Source organism: Colias philodice, chromosome 8 (assembly GCF_061535455.1).
Source record: "Colias philodice isolate Cphi_HAF_F1 chromosome 8, ilColPhil1 Martin Lab GWU primary, whole genome shotgun sequence".
Classification (NCBI taxonomy): domain Eukaryota; kingdom Metazoa; phylum Arthropoda; class Insecta; order Lepidoptera; family Pieridae; genus Colias; species Colias philodice.
Genome location: NC_143093.1, coordinates 5,553,440 through 5,573,780, shown reverse-complemented (window position 1 = coordinate 5,573,780; position 20,341 = coordinate 5,553,440). Strand labels below are relative to the sequence as shown.

The 20,341-nt window shown below is 31.7% G+C and overlaps 3 protein-coding genes across 6 annotated transcripts; 1 reads left to right on the top strand and 2 right to left on the bottom strand.

The window, feature by feature from the left end:
- The first annotated feature begins 1,259 nt into the window (after positions 1-1,259).
- Positions 1,260-12,825, top strand: LOC149486533 (royal jelly protein-like protein). Of its 4 annotated transcripts, none has more exons than XM_089698150.1 (7): positions 1,260-1,416; positions 9,141-9,389; positions 9,696-9,865; positions 11,077-11,241; positions 11,486-11,654; positions 11,856-12,037; positions 12,254-12,825. In XM_089698150.1, the coding sequence occupies exons 2-7, from the start codon at positions 9,173-9,175 to the stop codon at positions 12,686-12,688; spliced, it is 1,338 nt and encodes a 445-aa protein (XP_089554276.1). In that variant the 5' UTR covers positions 1,260-1,416; positions 9,141-9,172; the 3' UTR covers positions 12,689-12,825. The 4 variants fall into 4 exon arrangements, with proteins under 4 accessions (XP_089554276.1, XP_089554278.1, XP_089554277.1 ...); XM_089698152.1 differs by lacking the exon at positions 1,260-1,416 and adding an exon at positions 5,581-5,654; XM_089698151.1 differs by lacking the exon at positions 1,260-1,416 and adding an exon at positions 7,645-7,711.
- Positions 12,826-12,885: 60 nt separating this feature from the next.
- Positions 12,886-13,748, bottom strand: LOC149486532 (ATP synthase subunit O, mitochondrial-like). Its single transcript, XM_089697814.1, has 3 exons — positions 13,661-13,748; positions 13,307-13,498; positions 12,886-13,229 (listed from the first exon to the last, which is right to left on the bottom strand). The coding sequence occupies exons 1-3, from the start codon at positions 13,746-13,748 to the stop codon at positions 12,886-12,888; spliced, it is 624 nt and encodes a 207-aa protein (XP_089553940.1).
- A 189-nt stretch (positions 13,749-13,937) lies between these two features.
- On the bottom strand, positions 13,938-19,622 carry LOC149486531 (uncharacterized). The gene is made up of 6 exons (XM_089698158.1): positions 19,319-19,622; positions 17,228-17,377; positions 16,251-16,403; positions 15,775-16,068; positions 14,296-14,465; positions 13,938-14,188 (listed from the first exon to the last, which is right to left on the bottom strand). Exons 1-6 carry the CDS (start codon positions 19,515-19,517, stop codon positions 14,042-14,044), a joined length of 1,113 nt encoding a protein of 370 aa, XP_089554284.1. The 5' UTR covers positions 19,518-19,622; the 3' UTR covers positions 13,938-14,041.
- Between the last annotated feature and the right edge of the window lie 719 nt (positions 19,623-20,341).

Genomic DNA, 20,341 nt, shown 5'->3' with positions numbered 1-20,341 from the left:
TTAAAAGTTGTTGCAATGATTCTACTTGAGTAATTTCATTATTTTTGTATCCGGCTATTGTTAATTGTATTTATGAGCCGCACAGAAGCCCAGTAGTAGAACTCCGACATTCGCGTTGTCGGGACTTCTAAACCGTGTAAAATAAAAAAATTAAAAATCGTAAACCTCGAGAAGTGGTCAAGGTTTATATTATAGCTTCAAATATCAGTGTGAGTTATAGTGGAATTGCATTTAATATTTCAATTAACACAATAAACCATTAACCAACTATTATAAAAACAACAATGCCACAAATAATATCTAATTACCTGAATTAAAGTCAATATATAGGTAGTGTGTACGACAATATAAATAAACTAGTTTTTTATATCTACACTAATATTATAAAGAGGAAAACTTTGTTTGTTTGTTTGTTTGATTGTAATGAATAGGCTCATAAACTACTGGACCGATTTTAAAAATTCTTTCACCATTCGAAAGCTACATTATGCACGAGTAATATAGGCTAGGTTTTATCCAGGAAATCCCACGGGAACGGGAACAATGCGGGTTTTTCTTTGAAAACGCGGGCGAAGCCGCAGGCGGAAAGCTAGTATGTAATAAGATAGACAGACATTAAGAATTTTTTATTTGAAAGGTTCTTAGGTGACCTGAACTTCCGCGTGTTTTATTTATAAAACAATAAATGAAAGGAGGTTGTACTTCATTTAGTTTGAGCAGCTTACGCATAAAATAACCGCCCCACAAATAAAGTACGAGTATATTCGAGTGTTGGTGAAGTGGTGTAATGTGCATAATTTATGAACTATTGTATACCTATGGTGAAAAAATTGCTTAACTAAAATAAAACAAACCCATTTAAACTAATAAAAGTTTAATTTGAATACAACCACATAATTAAATTAGTTGCAGCTAGCATAAATTATGCTTTTTATATACATTCATTTAATTTATTGCTATGAATTAAACAAAATATTTCACATTAAGAGTTTCCTCCGTATAAATGAGTATTTAAGCTTATGAATATCATTAACTATTAAGAGTCACAAAAAATCTGCATTATTCTTATCGGGTTACTGCGGCTTATACCTATCTAGTATAATATATACGCAAAGGTTCAAAGTTGAGGAACTTATTGTAAATAAAAACAAAGGAACTTATTGTAAATAAAAACAAATTAGAGGATAAGTAATTCAGAAAATCGCACTCATAACGCACTATCTATATGGGTTGGATATTATAATAAGTATTGGGTCGTGTTTCATCACAGTCCGAACTCGTCTCGCAGTGGAGTCACTCGTTTATTTATTGTGATTTTATCGTAATATTAAGGAATAAAAAAATCGTAATTTATGCATGCGCAATTCCGCGTTTTGCGCTATTAAACCAAGTGATAGAGGTTTTGTGTACGTTAAGGTATGTTCATTTTTTTATTAATTCTTTTGGTAGTTGGAACACAAAATATAGGTATATAGTTTTCGATCTGTACTATTATGTTATTGATAAGACAGTCTTAATTTATTTAGGACTAGCTTTCCGCCCGCGGCTTCGCCCACTTTGTCGAAAACATAATAAATTATATACTAAAACCTTCCTCTTGAATCAGTCTATCTTTTAAAACCGCATCAAAATCCGTTGCGTAGTTTTAAAGATTTAAGCATACATATAGGGACAGAGAAAGCGACTTTGTTTTATACTATGTAGTGATATATCAATATAATTAACAAATGTTGGGTGATTAAAACGGTTATTTTAAAAACAAGACGATTCTCAACAATAAAAGTATACTAAAATTAATTTAATTATAGATTTAATTCATTATTATAATTTAAATTGATCCTTTTAGTATTTTTTTTGTCCCGTTCAACCTTTACAAACCTTTATTCATCAAACTCAAACTCAAAACTCAAACATTTATTTATTCAAAGACTTCTTTTAGAAGCACTTTCGAATCATCAATACATATTTTTAACAATTACTTAGGTACCACCGATTCGGAAAGCAGTATCTATGGAGAAGAACCAGCAAGAAACTCCATAGTTGCTCTTTTAAAATCATGTCAATATTACAATCTCATTTTACATAATATGTAACTCTATGTAACTTATATAACATCACTATAAATTATTGAACTTTGATTGAATTCTATGAACCGTCCATCAGAAGCAAGTAATTTATTTAAATTTAAAAGAGAGGACACACCTCCAATTTGCATTAATCTATATATATAAAAATGAAACCCGTTTCGCGTTGTCACGGCATCACGTGTGAACGGGTGGACCGATTTCGATAATTCTTTTTTTATTATATTCTTTGAAGTACGAGGATGATTCTTATGTAGAGAAAATGTAAATATGTACCACGGGCGAAGCCGGGGCGGACCGCTCGTTACCTAAATAATCAAATGATGTAATTCACAGCCAACAAAAATCCAACATCTATAGGTATAATCAAATCTCATATTAAAAAAATCATTCTTAAATTATTAAAGTAATAAACATTTAAATATTAATTTTATAACATACCGATCCTTGTCGTCACATTTCATAGAAAACCGGTCAGCGGATTAGCGCATCAATATAGGTACCTACGTAATATCTACGTATAAATTATTATTTTTACACGTTGAAAAACGCCACGGGATATAGCATAATTTGCCATTGATAAATATGAGAGATTGGAAACAATTTACCGAATTTTAAAAGCTCAAATTTTTCATTCATCATCATGCATTAGTAATTACTAGTTCTTATTTGATACTTATTAAATAATGTATGACTGAAAGTACAATAATATTAAAATACCAGTTCACCAAAGTAATGTGAACATGGGCTTTTCCAGTCTAAAGTTTTACTGTACTAACCACAAAAGTAATGATAATAATTCTCGGTAGAGCCAACTTTCGTTCAAAAATTAATGATACGGACTCAATATAACCTACAATTAAGCAACGATTACAGTTCTCGTTCTTTTTCGTATGTTTTTTTTAATTAACAAAAGCATATTATGGTAACAGAATTAGATTTTTAACCAGAAAAATATATAAGTAGTTACAAGAAGAATTTAAATTATTATTTTTATATTTTTAAATGTTTCACAAATTCAGATAAAAAGGATGAATGTTAACTAAAAATAAATAAAATAAAATAAATAAATAAATAAATCATTTATTCTCCTCAAAAACCTTATAACTATATTAACAAAATTTGCACGTAAACATAGACCAAGAGGACTGGTGTCTGCGATAGGCCGTAGCCTGTAGTGCAGATCGCCAGGCACTCCCCAAGTCGAACCGCTTAATTTAGAGAATTTAATTATGTATGAGAAAAATAAACAAAAGGAAAAAAAAAATTAAAATAACGAATTTAACAATATATAACCCTATGTGTAGAATATAAGATTAGGGATGTGGTTGTGTGTGTGTATGGCTGTGTGTGTGTGTGTGTGTGTGTGTGTGTTTGTGTGTGTGCGTGTGTTTGTGTGTACGTTTATGTGTAGAATCTGTTTGTTAGTTTGTATATAAATTTGCTACAAAATTACTTAAAGCGATTTGCGCAACGTATTAAGTTCTCAGTACAATCATAATCCAGACTTCTGAGCCATTTTGAGGTAATTAATTTACAAGCACTTGCCGTCATTGGGTAAATACATAATTTACCGTTTAACTTATTATATAAGTGACTGCCTTGAAAACAAAAGAAACGACGCGTGAATGAAGTGTTAGGGGTAAATTGATCACATATTCTGTCTAGTCGACGCATATTTTTAAATTTATGAGAATCATATACAAGCAAATTGTGCTGTTTAAGAATTGTGTGAAGAACAAAGAGTTGACGAACTGTTAAAACATCACATTTTTCGTAGAGGGCGGTAGTTGGATGATAAAACGGTAGGTGAGATCCAACCTTAAGAATAGCTCTCTGGGCTCTTTCTAATTTTAATATAAATGTTTTAGGTGCTCCTCCCCAAGAAGTTATACAATATGATAGGAGGGATTGGCAGAGCGCAAAATACACCGATTTTATAACATTTTTATCCGCAACACCCCTCAGACACTTAAATATATAAATGAGTTTGCGTACCCTACCAGACAACAATTCAATGTGTTCTTGAAAGTTTAACTTGTCATCCAACACAACACCGAGATACTTTATAGATTTAGTAAATTGAACTGTTGGACAAGAACAGGTGGAACTATTAAAATCGAGACAAGAATGCGATTTTATCAGAAAAGACTGCGCACCTAAATTTCTGTTTCGCAAATGAAAGGCCATCAACTTGGTCTTATCTGTGTTTAGTGTGAGTATATGGCTATATAGCCATTTACAAACAGTGTTATAACCATTCTGAGCGTGAGATACTGCCTCCTGCCAAGTGTTACCACAGAAAAGTAGGACTGTGTCATCAGCAAAGGTTACTATTTCACCTTGTGTCAGAGCTAACTCGCACAAATCGTTTATATAGGCTAAGAACAGGGTTGGGCCTAATATACTTCCCTGTGGCACACCGTGACAAATCGCAGCCTCTTCACTCGTATAGTTATCTATCCGTACCAATTGTGTACGATTAGTTAGAAAATCTTTAAATAGATTAAGCTGAACCCCTCTTATTCCAAGATCCTCCAATTTTTTTAACAGTATTGGGACAGAAACTGTGTCAAAGGCTTTTGCTAAATCTAAAAATATAGCAATTACTTTCTTTTTGTTATCTAATTTGTTTACAATAAAATTTGTGACTTTATGTACCGCATCCGATGTAGATTTATTTGATCTGAAGCCAAATTGTGAAGCTGATAAAAATTTATTACTTTCTAAATACTTAACTAATCTTGTGTTAATCAACCTTTCCAGAATTTTTGAAAGTGACTAAAAATAAATAATCTAATCATTCTTATCTAAAATATTAATAATTATTTTTTAATTAAGGTCTTATTAAGTTAACCTTACAATGTCACGAACTCTAACATACCACTTCACATCTTACGTATCTACCTCAAAAATATTACATCAATATGTCTATTACTTTAGAGGTATTATATGTATATAACTTATAGGGAATAATATCCTTATTCATTAATTTCAATAAAGAATTTATTGATGTGTATAAAAATACGTTTCTATTTCATCATAGTTACATATCACTAAAAACATAGTAAAGATTATTTTAAAGATTAAAGATTTTTTTACAAAATATATAAAATAAAGCTTGTTTGTTGAACGTAAAATAAAACCTTTTAGTCGAAGTAGATGATTGAGTTCTTTAAAATAGATTCTAAAAGGTTCTAATTATGTTTGACGAAATGCTCATTCTAACTTCTATACTTACGTATTAAAATAATAATAAAAATAATTTTAAATTTTTCAAATTATATATACGTTCGCATTTTATAGGCGTGGTTACGTTTTTACTTACCGTTATAATGCTTGTAAACATTGGTTCAATGAGCAGATAATGTAATTTATAGAATAGCTCTGGACAACAATCTCTTTAATCACGGAAGTTATTTTTCAAACAATCTACAAAGCTTACAATATTAACGTTACTTTTATAACATAGAAAGTTGCAAAACAAATTGATCGGTGAAATGAGAGAAATCAGATAAAAAACTCCATTAGTCATAGAAACATAGGCCGGAAAAGCGACCGTTAGCCGGTGTAAGTAATTATTTTTTTCGCAATTTATTACACTTTGCAATGTTAGATGTAAAAGTATTGTATGCTATTAATTAATTAATAAGTAAATCGATTTAGCGGTATATCTCGAACACTCTTAGCATTTATTTCTTAAAAATAATGAATTCGATGTTTTACATTTTTCACGATAAAATCACAATAAATGAATTATCATTTCTAATGTAAAGTGAATATTTTGACAAATTTTATCCATTTAACACCAAAAATACGTCATTTACATCAATTTAAAGAAAATGTAGAGCCAAGGTTTGATTATATTATATCGGAGAAAGTATTTTTCAAATATTAACGAACACCTACAACAGTTAAATAAATTATATGTATTTTTAATATCTTTGTCATGGATTTTTTTTTGTTGTTCACTTCCCGTACATTATATTGGAGAGGACGCTGACTCCTGGCATACGGGTTTTCCTAGTGGGAGTTAGCGACATTTTCCTACTGTTCAATTTAAGAACAAAATTGTCAAAATGAATTTTATTTTTAAAAGTAAGATAAAGATCATTTTATCGCGTCAATGATATTTTAAATGTCGTTTCAAAACAACGACACAATGTGAGGTACTTAACTAAATAAAAAGAGCTACGTTTACGACAATGATTATGTATTATTATTTATTACAATAACAACCATAGCAAGTTCAATGTCACGAAGTCGTTTGTAACCATCGTATATATACGATCAAGACACGGATGAGCATTCAATTTTCTTCCAACGACTAATTTATTCTACCCATTAAAAGAATACATAGTCACGACATCTTTAGCAATAGAGAAAAACAGGCTTTTGTTTTGAAATAACAATCATCATCTACAACTTAGGTATCAATATTTTCCTGTAGTTGCATGTTTGTGTTCGGGGTTGGGACAGTGACTTTGAATCAGTGTGAGATAGTTGGGGCAAAAGTGCGGGCATTTCGTCGCTTTCTCAAAAAAAGTGAAGTGAAAATCTGAAACCTTTTTTGCACATAAAATTTAATTTAAATTAAATAAAGTATCTCATTCGGTGACCAATGATTATAATGTGTTTGTTTTTGAATTTTGCCCACTTGGTATAGTTATTTTAATAAGCATCAAGTGGTTATTAATTTATTTAATTATTTAGCTGACTCGTGTAGAATTTTGTGTTAGCAAACTTAATCATCGTTTTTACTGACCACCTGTCTTACCGCAACTTTCGTTTAATTTGAATTTAATATTAACCAAAACGGTCCAGCCATTCTCGAGTTTTAGGTTGACAAACGTTCAGCCCGTACGAAATATAAAATTAATTCATCACTATATTTTAATTATAGAAATAAAATTATAAACTTATCAAATTGTTATCTCTATGAGTTCAATACCTGTACAAATTGAGCAATTACGGAAACTTGATTGCTTCGAAATTTCAGTACATTAGGGTTCACTAATAAATAAATAATTTTTTTTTGCGAGTCTACTACGAAATTAAATTAAAATTATTTTCAATAATACCTACTTTATGTTATGATAATAAACCGTTAAAGCAAGATTTCTTCAAGATCCGGATAATCTTTTACGATTAGAAGATCACGTGTCGTCTCTTCCATCTTTCGTAAAGTAATAATTGACACCATCAATTGTATACTAAGATTGTATATTACGAGAAAAAGGTTAAGTAGAGATCGGTATTTCACATTAATTATGACGGATATTCTTTTGGAATTTAGAACCAGTATTTATGAGATTAAACTCTCTAATCATTTATCTACGTCTATATGATATCTCTATCCTTACTTTACAGACGAATAACTATAGCCATTAAAAATATAATACGTTGCGTATTGAGAACCTTCGTAACTTTAGGAACGAATAAAATACTTTTATCAAGAAAACTGAAAACGTAATGCCATTTTCAAGTCAAATTTAGGTATAAATAACAATTATAAGAACATTGTTTCATGTTATTTAAACACAAGTTAGTTAAGACATGTTGCTTACAAGGAGAATTTGAAATTACTATTTTTTTAAAGTTATAAATTAGCTTGGTTCAGAGAAGTTGTAAGTTTCTTTTATTTTTTATTATAGAAGTCAATAGTCGATTATTTTTTATTTGTTATTTGAATAACCAAACCAACATCGAGAATAAATAACCGTTAGAAATTAAAAAGACATTCGCCGTCAGTTGTTGTGTGAATCTGTATATTCTTACACGTGTATAAGTTTTAAATTGTTTTCTACTGTTCTTCTGCGTATTGGTTTTCCACGGAAAAACATTTTTAAAATTTAATATTTTTAACAGATGTTGTCAATTCAAGTGAAGTCAGTATTTTAAATCTAGAGAATCAGTTCAATACAGTTATATTAGCATTAATTATTACTATTCGTCATAAGAAAAACAAATACTTTTACCTTAACTGTATATTTGAGGATATAAATGGATATGGACCCATTTTATCATAATATTGAGCTCATATAGATATAAAATTTATAATCTAAAGTGTTTGTGGAATGTATCATTAGCGTATATATAAGAAAAAGATATCAATTTCATCTTAGGTCATACTCAGTGTGATTATAGTTCAGACTGCTAGAAGTAATACGACATAATAAATAATATTCGAAAAATTAAGTGAGTGAAATATAAGAAAGTGTTTATGGCAAAACAAATGAATTTGTTTCATACAATACTTGCAAGTTAAAACAAAAATTTGCTTTCAAAAACAAATTAAAAAATAAATTAAACTAAGACGAAATGACTTCGAGGGACTATTATTATCAAGACAGGACGTGCGGTCAACTGTTAAGACAGTACGGTAAGGTACTTTTCATAAAAACGTAGTTTTTACTACTTTTTGTTCACGCTTCTTTGACTCGTGTACTATTTGGACGTTTGATTGATGTTTTCCTTATTAAGATAACTACACTCTAATTACGTATTTCTGTATGACTATGACATATAATTATATTAAACAATAAACATCTTATATAACAACTAGTGGTTCGCCCCGGCTTCGCCCGTGGTACCTACATGTTTAAACTATCCTATCTCTCAAGTTGGATCGAACTGCACATGGTGTGCGAATTTTATTATAATCGGTTAAGTGGTTTAGGAGTCCATTGAGGACAAACATTGTGACACGAGATTTATATATATTAATGCACATTATAGTTAGTAACAACAAACAAAAAAATATATACTAATTGTACGTAATTTAGTATGTATCTAAAGCGAGAGATATATTTGTACAATTAATCTAGTCATGCATAAAATAAAAATTTTAAAAAGATAGAGTTCGTAATTCCCATAAACCCACAATTTTGTGAGTACATAATATTTTGTTTTCATTATTGTTAATTTTAATGAAATATAATAGGGTCTCGTAATTTTGTGTATGATGACTCGATAATCAAGATGCCTTTAAGAGAACCATAGTAACTTACAATTTAATATTGTAAATCCACACTTATTTAATCTTTGTTGTTCCAGATCCCCACCTTTTAGACATATACAAGGCTGAAATGAGTTACGGTATACAGAGGTTCTTTTTATTATCATACTGCCTGGCATGTTGTTGGCCAGGAATAAGAGCCAAAACTGGTCTGAGAATAGTACGACAATGGGCGGAGTTAGATTTCGAGTTTCCAAGCGAAGCGGTGCGGCAAATAGCGGCAGAACGGCAGTTCTATGTACCTGGCAATTCAGTTCCTATCGACGTTGATGTACAATACAGACAAAGTTAGTATGGTTTAATTTTGCAAGGTTTTTTTAAAGATAATGCAAATGACGTAATATACGACTTCAACTGATAGATGATAAAAATCATTAGTTTGCAGGAGGGCAATGCTTTTAATACGGTATCGAGCTTTCGCATTGGAATTTACATTAGATAATCATGCGGTTTGGCTCAGGGTCTGGTTCGCAGACAAAAGAATTGAATAGCTCTATGGTAGAGCGAATTTCTTTTGACGAAATTCTTCGGCTGCGCAAACCGCAATAATTAGGCACGTAATAATTCATAAATAATTTTGTTTTATACTTCAGGTCCAGAGAAATCAAGAATATTCGTAACGCTACCTCGGTTCGATGTCGGTCGGCCCGTCACACTCGGCGTGGTTGCTGAAGACGGCAGAATCCGGGGATACCCAGATTATTCCTGGCACGACAATCAAGGAGTCAACTGTGATGGCCTCACATCCGTATTCAGAGTGGCTGTATGTACTTATAGCGTTATTCATTAATAATACGAATAATGATAAAAAAATCTAAGCTACTTCCTAGCAAAGATTATGTTTTGATTAAAATCTTCATAAGATCTTTTTTATTTCTTGCTAGTTAGAATTAATATTTGCAACTCATAATATGGTTTTTCTATACTAATTGTCAATGTTTGTTTTCAATGCTTCACAAAATACTTGGAAACTACACTTTAAAATTTTCTTCACCTTAAATGACTAAGAGTCAATAACCTCTAGTGGGCAATAAGTTCTGACGAAAAATCAATATTTTATGTAAATATTACTATGGTTATGGGTTTATTTTTAAAACCTTCGTCGTGGGTAACAAAAATTTATTTAACCTAACATTTAAAATAAGAACTAGGAAACGAAACCAGTTTTTTCGCGAGAGCAGTTTTGAATTTTCGTGTATTGAAATGCTTATAGACTGTTCTTTACGTAGAGTTAATAGCGCGAAATATGCGAGTATGTTTTCAAAAAAATCACTAGTAAATTTGGTGTAATATGTGTAAGAAATTATAACATTATACTAGGTAATTATTTTTTTAAACATTGATGCTTTTAGTGATCTTTCTATAGCATTAGAATCAGCGATTTTACTCGCACCTAAATTGGCCCTTTCATTTTAATTATTGTTATATATGTCATTTACGTACTCAGTTTTCTTTCTTAAATACATAATGAAATAATAATAATTATTGAACAATGAAACTTATTAAAGAAACAATGGATTCAACATTGATCTCAGTGAACTATTAAGCACTATAAAGTGATAATGCATGACAATAAAACGTTAACTTTATTTATAACTACAGACTAAACTCTTAATTACTTCTCTATATGAATATGCTAAAGTATTCGCAAATATACAGATAAAATATTAAGCTAATAATATTTGGTATGAAATGGAGTTATGCGAAAAAATAAAAATCAAACCGGTACCTATAATTCTAATAAATTAAATAAAGTGATAAAGTTACAGGTCCGTAGGTATGCGAGTTTCTTGGTATTTTCTCATCTTTCAACTATTCTACCAATATTGAAAATTGTTTCATCCATAGCAACTACAAAAAAATTAAACGTTTCTCTAAAACTAAACCTAAGCTATAGTTTAAGATTTTTTTATTCTGGCACAGCCGGGCTGGAGCCTACTCGACCCTAGTTCTCAATAAATATGTTTTATCCAGATTGACAAGTGTAACCGCCTATGGGTGATGGACGCAGGGAAGATCGGCGACATGCAGGTGTGTCCACCACAGCTGCTGGCATTCGACCTTCACACCGATCAGCTGATCTACCGTCACCGAGTGAACGCCTCCAATTATATCGCCACATCGCTTTTCATTACGCCTGTAAGTTGTATTTTATATCGCTACATCGATTTTTTATTTATAACGCCTGTAAGTTTAATGTTGTGCGTGCTTGAGTATTTGCTTTTATATGTTCATGTGAGGTTTAAGTTGTAGTTAAAGTTACAAATAACTTTAAATAAATTTCAAAGAATCTGAGCAAATTAATATATTAACAGATTCGAGTAAATATGCAAAAAAAAAAATGACATATTTAATTTATTATAATAAGAACTTTTTCTAATAGGTTGTGGACACAGGACGAGGACCAAGCGGTTGCATGAACACATATGTGTACGTAGCTGACGTCTCTGGTTTTGGTCTACTCGTCGTGGATGTTGCCAATGATCGCTCTTGGAGAGTTACACACCGACACTTCTTCCCTTATCCTAATCATGGTACCTTCACTATCGATGGTGAGTTCAAATAATTATGTATTTGTTGCAGTTGTTAGTTAGGACAAGGTAGCGTTACTCAAATACCCAAATTAGTGATACGAAGCACTCAAGTTTAATAGCACATCACACAACCTTAAAAACTAAGATATAGGTTCGAATTTATTACGAAATTGTATTACCAATTACATTATTACTAGAAAACAATGTGATCTTTTCCAGGGGAAAGTTTCGATTTGATGGATGGTGTACTCGGAATGGCCCTATCACCTCCTCTCCCCGATGATGACAGGTTCCTGTACTTCCATGCGCTTGCTTCTGTCACAGAAAACGTCGTCCGGACCAGTGTACTGACTAATGACTCATTTATTCAGAATTCTAATGCAGATCCTGGCTCAATCAGTGTAAGTTTATAAAACGTAACAAATTAAAATATGCTTACAGAAGAATCATCTAAAATTCCTAATACTTCGATAACTTGGTGCATTAGTGCCAAAGAATTGTTTGTAAATAATTTATATTATAGTATCAGATTCGTAGCTCAAAACTGGCTAGAACATTTTTTATGTAAATTGTATATATTAGTAAATTTTATGTTTGAATTTAATTACTCATTCCAGGCGTTCCCAGAAAAAAGGCCAAACCAATCAGCTGCCGAAGCGATGAATAAAGACGGTATTCTATTCTTCGGCTTGATGGAACCTCCGGGCATATGGTGCTGGAATTCTGCAACTGAATTCTCTACAAGGAACTTCCATCAAATTGCAATCAATAGAGAGACTTTACAATTCGCTAGTGGTTTAAAAATTGTTAACAATCTTAAAGGACAAGAAGAACTATGGATCCTTACATCTAGTTTTCAACGAGTAATGACTGGTTCTTTAAGGTCAGACAGAATAAATTATAGAATTCACGCTGAAAAAATCCCAACTTTATTGCAAAATTCTCCTTGTTTAATGCCCCCAAAGGATCGTACGACTGGCCAGCATGCCAATCTCATTACAGCAGACAGCCCAAAACATATCTTCAGATATGGAGTTGTAGCATTTCTTTAGAGATACAATCTATGTCTAATAAAATGCGGACCAGTTTTGTATTAAATAATTGGCCATAAAAATTATTGTGTAATTTAAGGCGTATTAATATAGTTTGTAAGATAATTAATAGATGTATAATAAATTATTAAAAAATACGATGCATTTTTATTTCAATAATCCACATTCCCCATATTATGTAAGAATTGAAAACACTCTCAAACAGCTTGCTTTAAAATGTCTGTATACATTTGTACTTTTCTTGCAATACTCATGTCGATGTGTTTATCTTCAATACCAACAATCATACCTCCTATGATTGAGGAATCAATTTTTTCAGTAAGTTGTACATTTTTTCCTCCTTTTGTTAATTTTTTGAGAGCTTCCATGAGCGTTTTTCTGGTAGAGTCATCGAGTGGTTTTGCTGTGATAACCTCACACCGAGCCTCGTTGCGATGAGCGACCATGACCGCAGAAAACATAGTTATCATTTTTCTGAGCATTTTCAATCTCCCGTTCTCAGCTACGAGTGTGAGAAAATTGATGGCTGCCGGGGGCATACCTGTTTACAAAGTAATTTTATTGGATATTTATCAAAATGAATATAATTTTGATTTGGTGAAAAATAATTGTAACTACCAACTTCTTCGCCAACTTCTTTCATCAATTTAGCCTTATCAGCTGATGAGATCATACTTGTCTCTACGAAGTCCACCACCTTTGGCTTAAGAAGTTCCTTTTGTAACGCTAACAGATGTTTTTCAACTTGTTCTATTTGTTTCATTTGTAAAGCTGCACTATATAGAGCACTCACGTAGCGTCCTTCTATTCCTAAAATAATGAGGTGATATTTAATATATATGTATTGTACAATAAAAAAACTTGAATAATCTTTCATAATTACCTATTTCAAGCCTATTCCATAGCTATTTCTTTACGAGAAAAAGTATTTTATCTATGTAATACCATCCTACATATAAAATTTATCCTTACCATAAACAGCTAAAGGTGTTTTAGTAGATTTTGCAGCCATACACATTGTTCTATTAAAAATAGGATAAAACGATAATAATTTATTCATTTTATTCGAAGCTATAATTATTCGTACATCTATTGCTTAGATGTGGCTTAGATCAATGAAAAGTCAATGTCATTTGTAAAGTTTGATATTTTACATTTTTATTGCACAATAAATGAGGATGTAATCTGATGAAGTTGTTAAAAAAAACACAGTGTATGTTTTCTTGGTTTTATCATAATTGTTATATTTGATTCAAAAATTGAGTTTAAAAATATAGTTCTGATTAAAATAGATTATCTTCGTAACTCTGTAACTATTTACTACGCTTTTACTACGGTAACTACATTTATATTTTATACTAGTACGTCATATTGAAATGCTTGATCTGTTTCCAATAAAGCTCGGATGTACATAACAAGAGACCCAAGAGCCATGGCTGATGTTAAAGAGTTACACACACCACCTTCAGACGTCGCTGCTTTCTTTATACGATATTCTTCCTAAAACAAAAAAAAAATACATTTAATACTATGCTATCGATGACCATTCCCAAAAATATCTATTGAAATAACCATGCTTAGAAAAAAATATGTTATATATTATGTACTTCTCTATCCGTTTTCGTTGACGTGATTGCAGGACCAATAAAACCAGTCAATCTTAAAAATGGTTGACGATCATCTGAGTAGCAACCTTTCGGCTCCTGCCAGGACATTATTTTATTCATCCAACGAGGCTTTATAAACTCTCCATATCCTTCTGATGCGCAAAATAGAACTAGAAAAAAGATAGGCTAAATTATATCGTATCACTAAAGTTTTTGGAAAAGCTAACATCATTAAAGGGTAACCTATTAAAAACTCGAATTTCTATTACCCGAATCTTAAAACCCCGAAAACGGTTGTTAGAACTTTTAAAAGACAGATGTAATGAATGACAAATTTTTAAAATTCCTTTTTTGATTTCCCAGATGAATCAATTTCCAGATGCACCAAAACCAGATTTTTAAAAAGTATTTTTTTGTTTCCCGTATTCTCATAATACAGATCTCATTATACCAGATTCTCAAAATACTTTTTTTTGTTACCCATCGTACCATTTTCCAAATAAACTATTGCCAAATTTTCATAATCTTTTTATTTGGTTCCCATATAATCGTATAACAGATAAACTATTGCCAGATTTTCATAATCTTTTTATTTGATTTCCATACAATCGTGATTATACCTTTACTATCGACTGAAAATAAACATTGTCAGTAAGTAAATTTATTGTTTTACTTGTCCATTACAGACCGGTTTTAGTGTCAAAGTCGACTCAGTAGGTTAGGTTAGGTTTGAACTGCGACCCCCCATGCACGAGCCGAGCGAGCGAAGCGAGCGTGCCGCGGCAGCGGCCGGCGAGTGCCAGAACCGACTCGCTATTGTTTTACTTGCCCATTACAGAAAGATTTAAGTGTCAAATTCGACTCAGTAGGTTAGGTTAGGTTTGAACCGTGACCCCCTACGCACGAGCCGAGCGAGCGAAGCGAGCGTGCCGCGGCAGCGGCCGGCGAGTGCCAGAACCGACTCGCTATTGTTTTACTTGCCCATTACAGAAAGGTTTAAGTGTTAAAATCTATTCAGAAGGTAAGGTTAGGTTCGTGCTGCGTCCCCCTGGAAGGATTACGTTTTGCTGGATATCGTTTATTTGAATTTCAAAAATCTGGACATTGTTTGTCTGGATATCAATTAACTGTATTTCAAAAATTTGTGTTTTAAAAATCTGGCTTTCGTGCATATGGATTACGGTCATCTGGATTTTGTGCATTTAGATTTCGTATGTCTGGAACTCATTCGTCTGGATTGTAAAACGTCGTACAAATAAAGAAATGGGCAAATGAAATTCGGAGTTGCGATTATATGGCAAACAAAACTTCGAAATTTTATAATTCGGGGTTATGAAAAAATGTCCAAACGTTTTCTGGATTATGATATTCGGAATATTAAAATTCGAGATTAAGATAGGTAACCCATTAAAGGAATTCAATTCCCATGTCACTCATTTCTCGGTGAAATCACTAACTTAACAACAAACAGAAACTTACTCTGTTGCATGAACAAAGTTCTGCTTCCAGGTGGGTGGTCCCATGCTTCCAGCGACTTAGTTTCTTTATAGATTTGAATGCATAATTTATAGATATTAGCGGAGATATCTACTCCTTCCATGCAGTCGAAAATTCTGGCCAGCGTCATGGCTCTAACTCTACTCGTTTGCTGGAACGCAAGGGCTGACCCTTGCATCAGCTGCGCTTGACATTCTGTGGTCAACTCACAAGTACCTTCGGATTGTGTAGTTTGAGTTTCCATGGCTGATATTAATAACTGCATAGTACAAGCATCTGAAAAAGTTAGAAACTTCAAAATCGATGTGCTTTTGCAGTCGACTATACGAAAAATCATTACAAGAAATGCGCGATTTTATAAAGGCTGTGCCAGTACTATAAATGCATGGAATTAAATTAATCATGAAAATTGTATACTTATTCTTAAGACATTTCAGGAATAAAAATACAGAAATTACCAGCCGCTTTTCTACTGGGCATTTTGGTTCTAGCTTCTTGAAGGTATTGTTCAAAGTTGAATCTAAATGGCTTCTGCGTACCCATCGTTCCAATTGTCAATGGCTCAAATAATGATGATAATACATCCATGTTGTCAAATATTGCTTTCGCTACTATTAAAAACAAAAAAGGGGTTAAATTTGTGTTCAAAGACGTAAGTAATTCGAAGCTGATATTAAAATAAAACCTAAGTATAATATTTATAAGTCTTATGAAGAAGGAGCGAATAATAATCAGCAATGTCGTATTTTCTCAGGAGCAGCTTTATGCTACCTAGATATTTATTAACCTGTGTAAGAAAATTATAATTATATTTTCAGTGTAGAGCCAGAAATATACAATTTTTTATTTATTTATTTTAATTTTCTTTTTAATAAAAAATTATGTTCGATGGTGTCGATGATTAATGTGAAACCACATAACTGTTTACAAGTCAAGCCACATACACGACCATTGCACCTCGAAACACGAACATAAAATATTTACCAAGCTAAAGCGCAAAGTCATGTAGTTAGATATTTCTTTTGAAACTTCATGTTCATCTTATGAATACAAAACACATTACTGATTAAGAAATGTGTCCTTGATCCAGTGAGTTTGGTAGATTTATTCGTTAAATACTTCCAGTGCGTTACACTAACCATCTTATCTTTTAAATGTGCACGAGTTGTTTTATACATTGCACATTTTTAATACGTATTGCAATTTATAATGACCATGACATTTTTATTGGTTACATTTGATACTTAGGAATTTACTTTTCACTAATGAAGTATTGCTTTGAGTATTGTGTAGTGCTTTAATATATCTAGGTCTTAAAAATATTATTGAAACAATTTGAATTCTAATTGTTGCTAACACAAATCTGACTATCACAAAAATACAATCGAATTGAGAACCTCCTCCTTTTTTAAGTTGTTTCAAAATTCATACAAACCATATTCATAGTCCTTGCTTCGATACACTAAAGCCCCTATAACTGTCTTGTTCTGTATTCGATCCATACGTCTAGTAAGATTTCTCAAATTTTCTTTCAATTTGATTGGAACGGATTTATCCAATTCATTTATTGTATATTCCAACTGACCTTAAATTAATAAATAAGTAGATTTTTTTTAGGAAATTAAACAGGAAAACTTCACTCGATGGTTCACCTAATGGTTAAGCTCGTACCCCAAATGAGCGTTCTCGATGCATAACTCAATAAAAGAATAGAATAACTACAAACTCTTTGAGAACGTCACAGACGAATGGAACTTTAAGTCTTATCGTTAAGAATGTTTATAAGTAATTGTATTTCACCAAAATAAAAATTATCTTATTCGACATTTCATGATTCTCTTGGTATATGAAACGAGTAGGTAATATAATACCTTCGTATTAATTATCTATTAACGCAATAACGTAAATAGAGCTATAAAAATATGATGAATATGTAGATGTTGCGTTTCATGATCTAGTAAGATAAAATAGTTTGTTTGTGCTTGATGCATATTTGAAGAAACAAGTTGAAACATATACAATTAAAAGTATCTTGTATATTGCAGAATATAATTTGTCTCTATGCAAAATTTGTTAAAATAAATTAATATTTTTATTTAACACGTTCACTGCGGCACCTAAAATGCCAAACTTACCGTTTTTGCGGCATGTCTTCCATACTTCACATCGGCAAGTTCACCACTGTGCGTCATGAGCCATTTTTATCACATCGCACCTTCTGACTTTGAAGGTTAATAATTTCATGAAATTTCAAGATATTTCAAAAAATTTTTTTTCAGATAATAGTATATATAGTCTAGTATATACCGCATGAATAGCTTTTAGTTTGACCGAATAGTTTAAAAAATATGAGGGAAAATGTAAACCCCTGATTTTGTGAAAAATTATTTGCCATCCCGCACTGCGTTGATACGGCATGTTTACAGTAATAGCGATGGGAAACACTGTAAAATAAAACATCGATATCGATATAAATCAATTTTGTATATTTCAGTCTGTTTGTTAACAGATAACGAGATCGTCGATACAAAAAAAAAACACATATAAAACAAGGTACTTGATAGAGTACTATCAGGAAATTGTTCAGTAACTTTTGTTTTAATTTGTTCAGTAACTTTTGTTTTAATGTTTTATATTATTTTCACAACTGTCATCACATTTTTGCATTTATGCTACGAAATAAAAGAAAGTAAAAAAACTAAAGCCTTTAAGGTATCATTGTCATTTAAAAAAACTCAAAAGAAAAGTGCTTCGGTCCTGGTGCATCACTATGCGAGACTGACACGCGGCGCGCTCGCAGTACAGTGCGGCATGAGGTGCTTGTCCATGGCAAAATATTTGACATGCCGCACACAAAAGAAACGGTTTCTTTTCTATGCGTTGGTCCAATATTTTGCCATACGATTTTTAAACAAAATTGAGTCCTACTTCAAACTGTGATCACAAAAATATATTTGTCTCTTTTCTAGTCATTGATTAACATATAAAAAACCTCGCCGCACCACGGTGAAAACTGCGATTTTGGGCGCCGCACTGTGGTGTAGTCGCTGATGGCCCGATACTGGACATGCCGCAGTGAACGTGTTAATAAAAATATTAGCTAGTATGTATACCTAACGTCATTGTAATCTATTACGTAAATAATATGTTTAAACTGCAAATTAGTTACTATTATATCTTCCAGGTTGTGTTTTAATATAAATTTCATAAGTATCTGATAATCATCTATAACGAAATTGATCTATTATGCTTGCGTGATTACAATTAAAAATCATCCTTTCATGTTTCTGATGAAATAGTTATGCGCAACATGGCCCAGCTGCTAAAATTATACAAAACATAATTATAAGGTCAGACTTATAATTAAAAACTGCAATTGCACTATAAATTCAGATTTTGTACAATTATATTTTTTATTGTTTGTATGTGTGATCTTTATCTGTTCGAAAATAATATTATAATTACCTATAATTATATGAAAGACATAGGTAGAATGAAAGAATTAATTTTTTTATCTATAGTTTACCTCTGGCTTTTCCAAGTGCAATGTACCATTCGGGGTCTTTCGATGGCTTCCTTTCGTAAAACTCAAGTAACTTATCCAACGTAATTGAAATTCTATACACTTTTGGGACATTGTAGATAAAATCTTGGGTATCGAAATACGGATAGATGGCGTCTGTAACACCTATTAAAACAAACAATGCGATGTACTTTCCGAACATTTTCTACTACAATTGCTTTTAGAGATTGAAATGTTTTTCGTCGTAAAAATCCAGTAAAAGCCACTCGGTTGTTCTTGATTGGGTCGTGCAAGTAACCATTAACGTCCTATCGGAGTGTACCAAGTTGAGTACAAATTACAATTAAAGCGACTGGTCGTTATAAAACCAGGAACAAGATATTAGAAATAATTCTTGATTAACAGCGCTAACAACAGAAAATTGACTTTCCTTTGCATTAAGACCGCGATTAAATATTCATTTCATTGCATTTCTACAAATTTAAAGTTCTACACAGCTGTATAATAATTGTATTGCAATCATTGTTCTCTATAAAATCATGTTATTCTCAGTTAAAAATTAGAGTAATAACGTAATTTGTTACAGAAAACTTCACCATAGACATTAGCCCAAATAACTACTACAATGATTTCGCACAATAGATCAATCTTATTTGTTATGGTTGACGATTATAGTTATTTCAAAATTGCTATTTAAATATAAGGTTGGCGTTAAAGCATAGGAAGGTTCGAAAAAACATAAAAATATATTATAAGAAAAACTAAAGCGTTACTAGTTACAATAAAATTTGGCAGATAGAGCATCGTAACAAATGGAGATTCAATCATTATTCCTTATTTTCTTTTATTTTTTATAATATTTATGTTGTTTTGGACTATTTCAGAATATAGATTGTTAAAATTTGGCAAGCTATTTATTAGAGCTATCAGCCGACCGAATTAACACATAAAGGCCTAATCGAATATTTGGTACAGTTACACAATATTTTGTACGTTACCATTAGTGCAAGCAGCAAATACATTGGA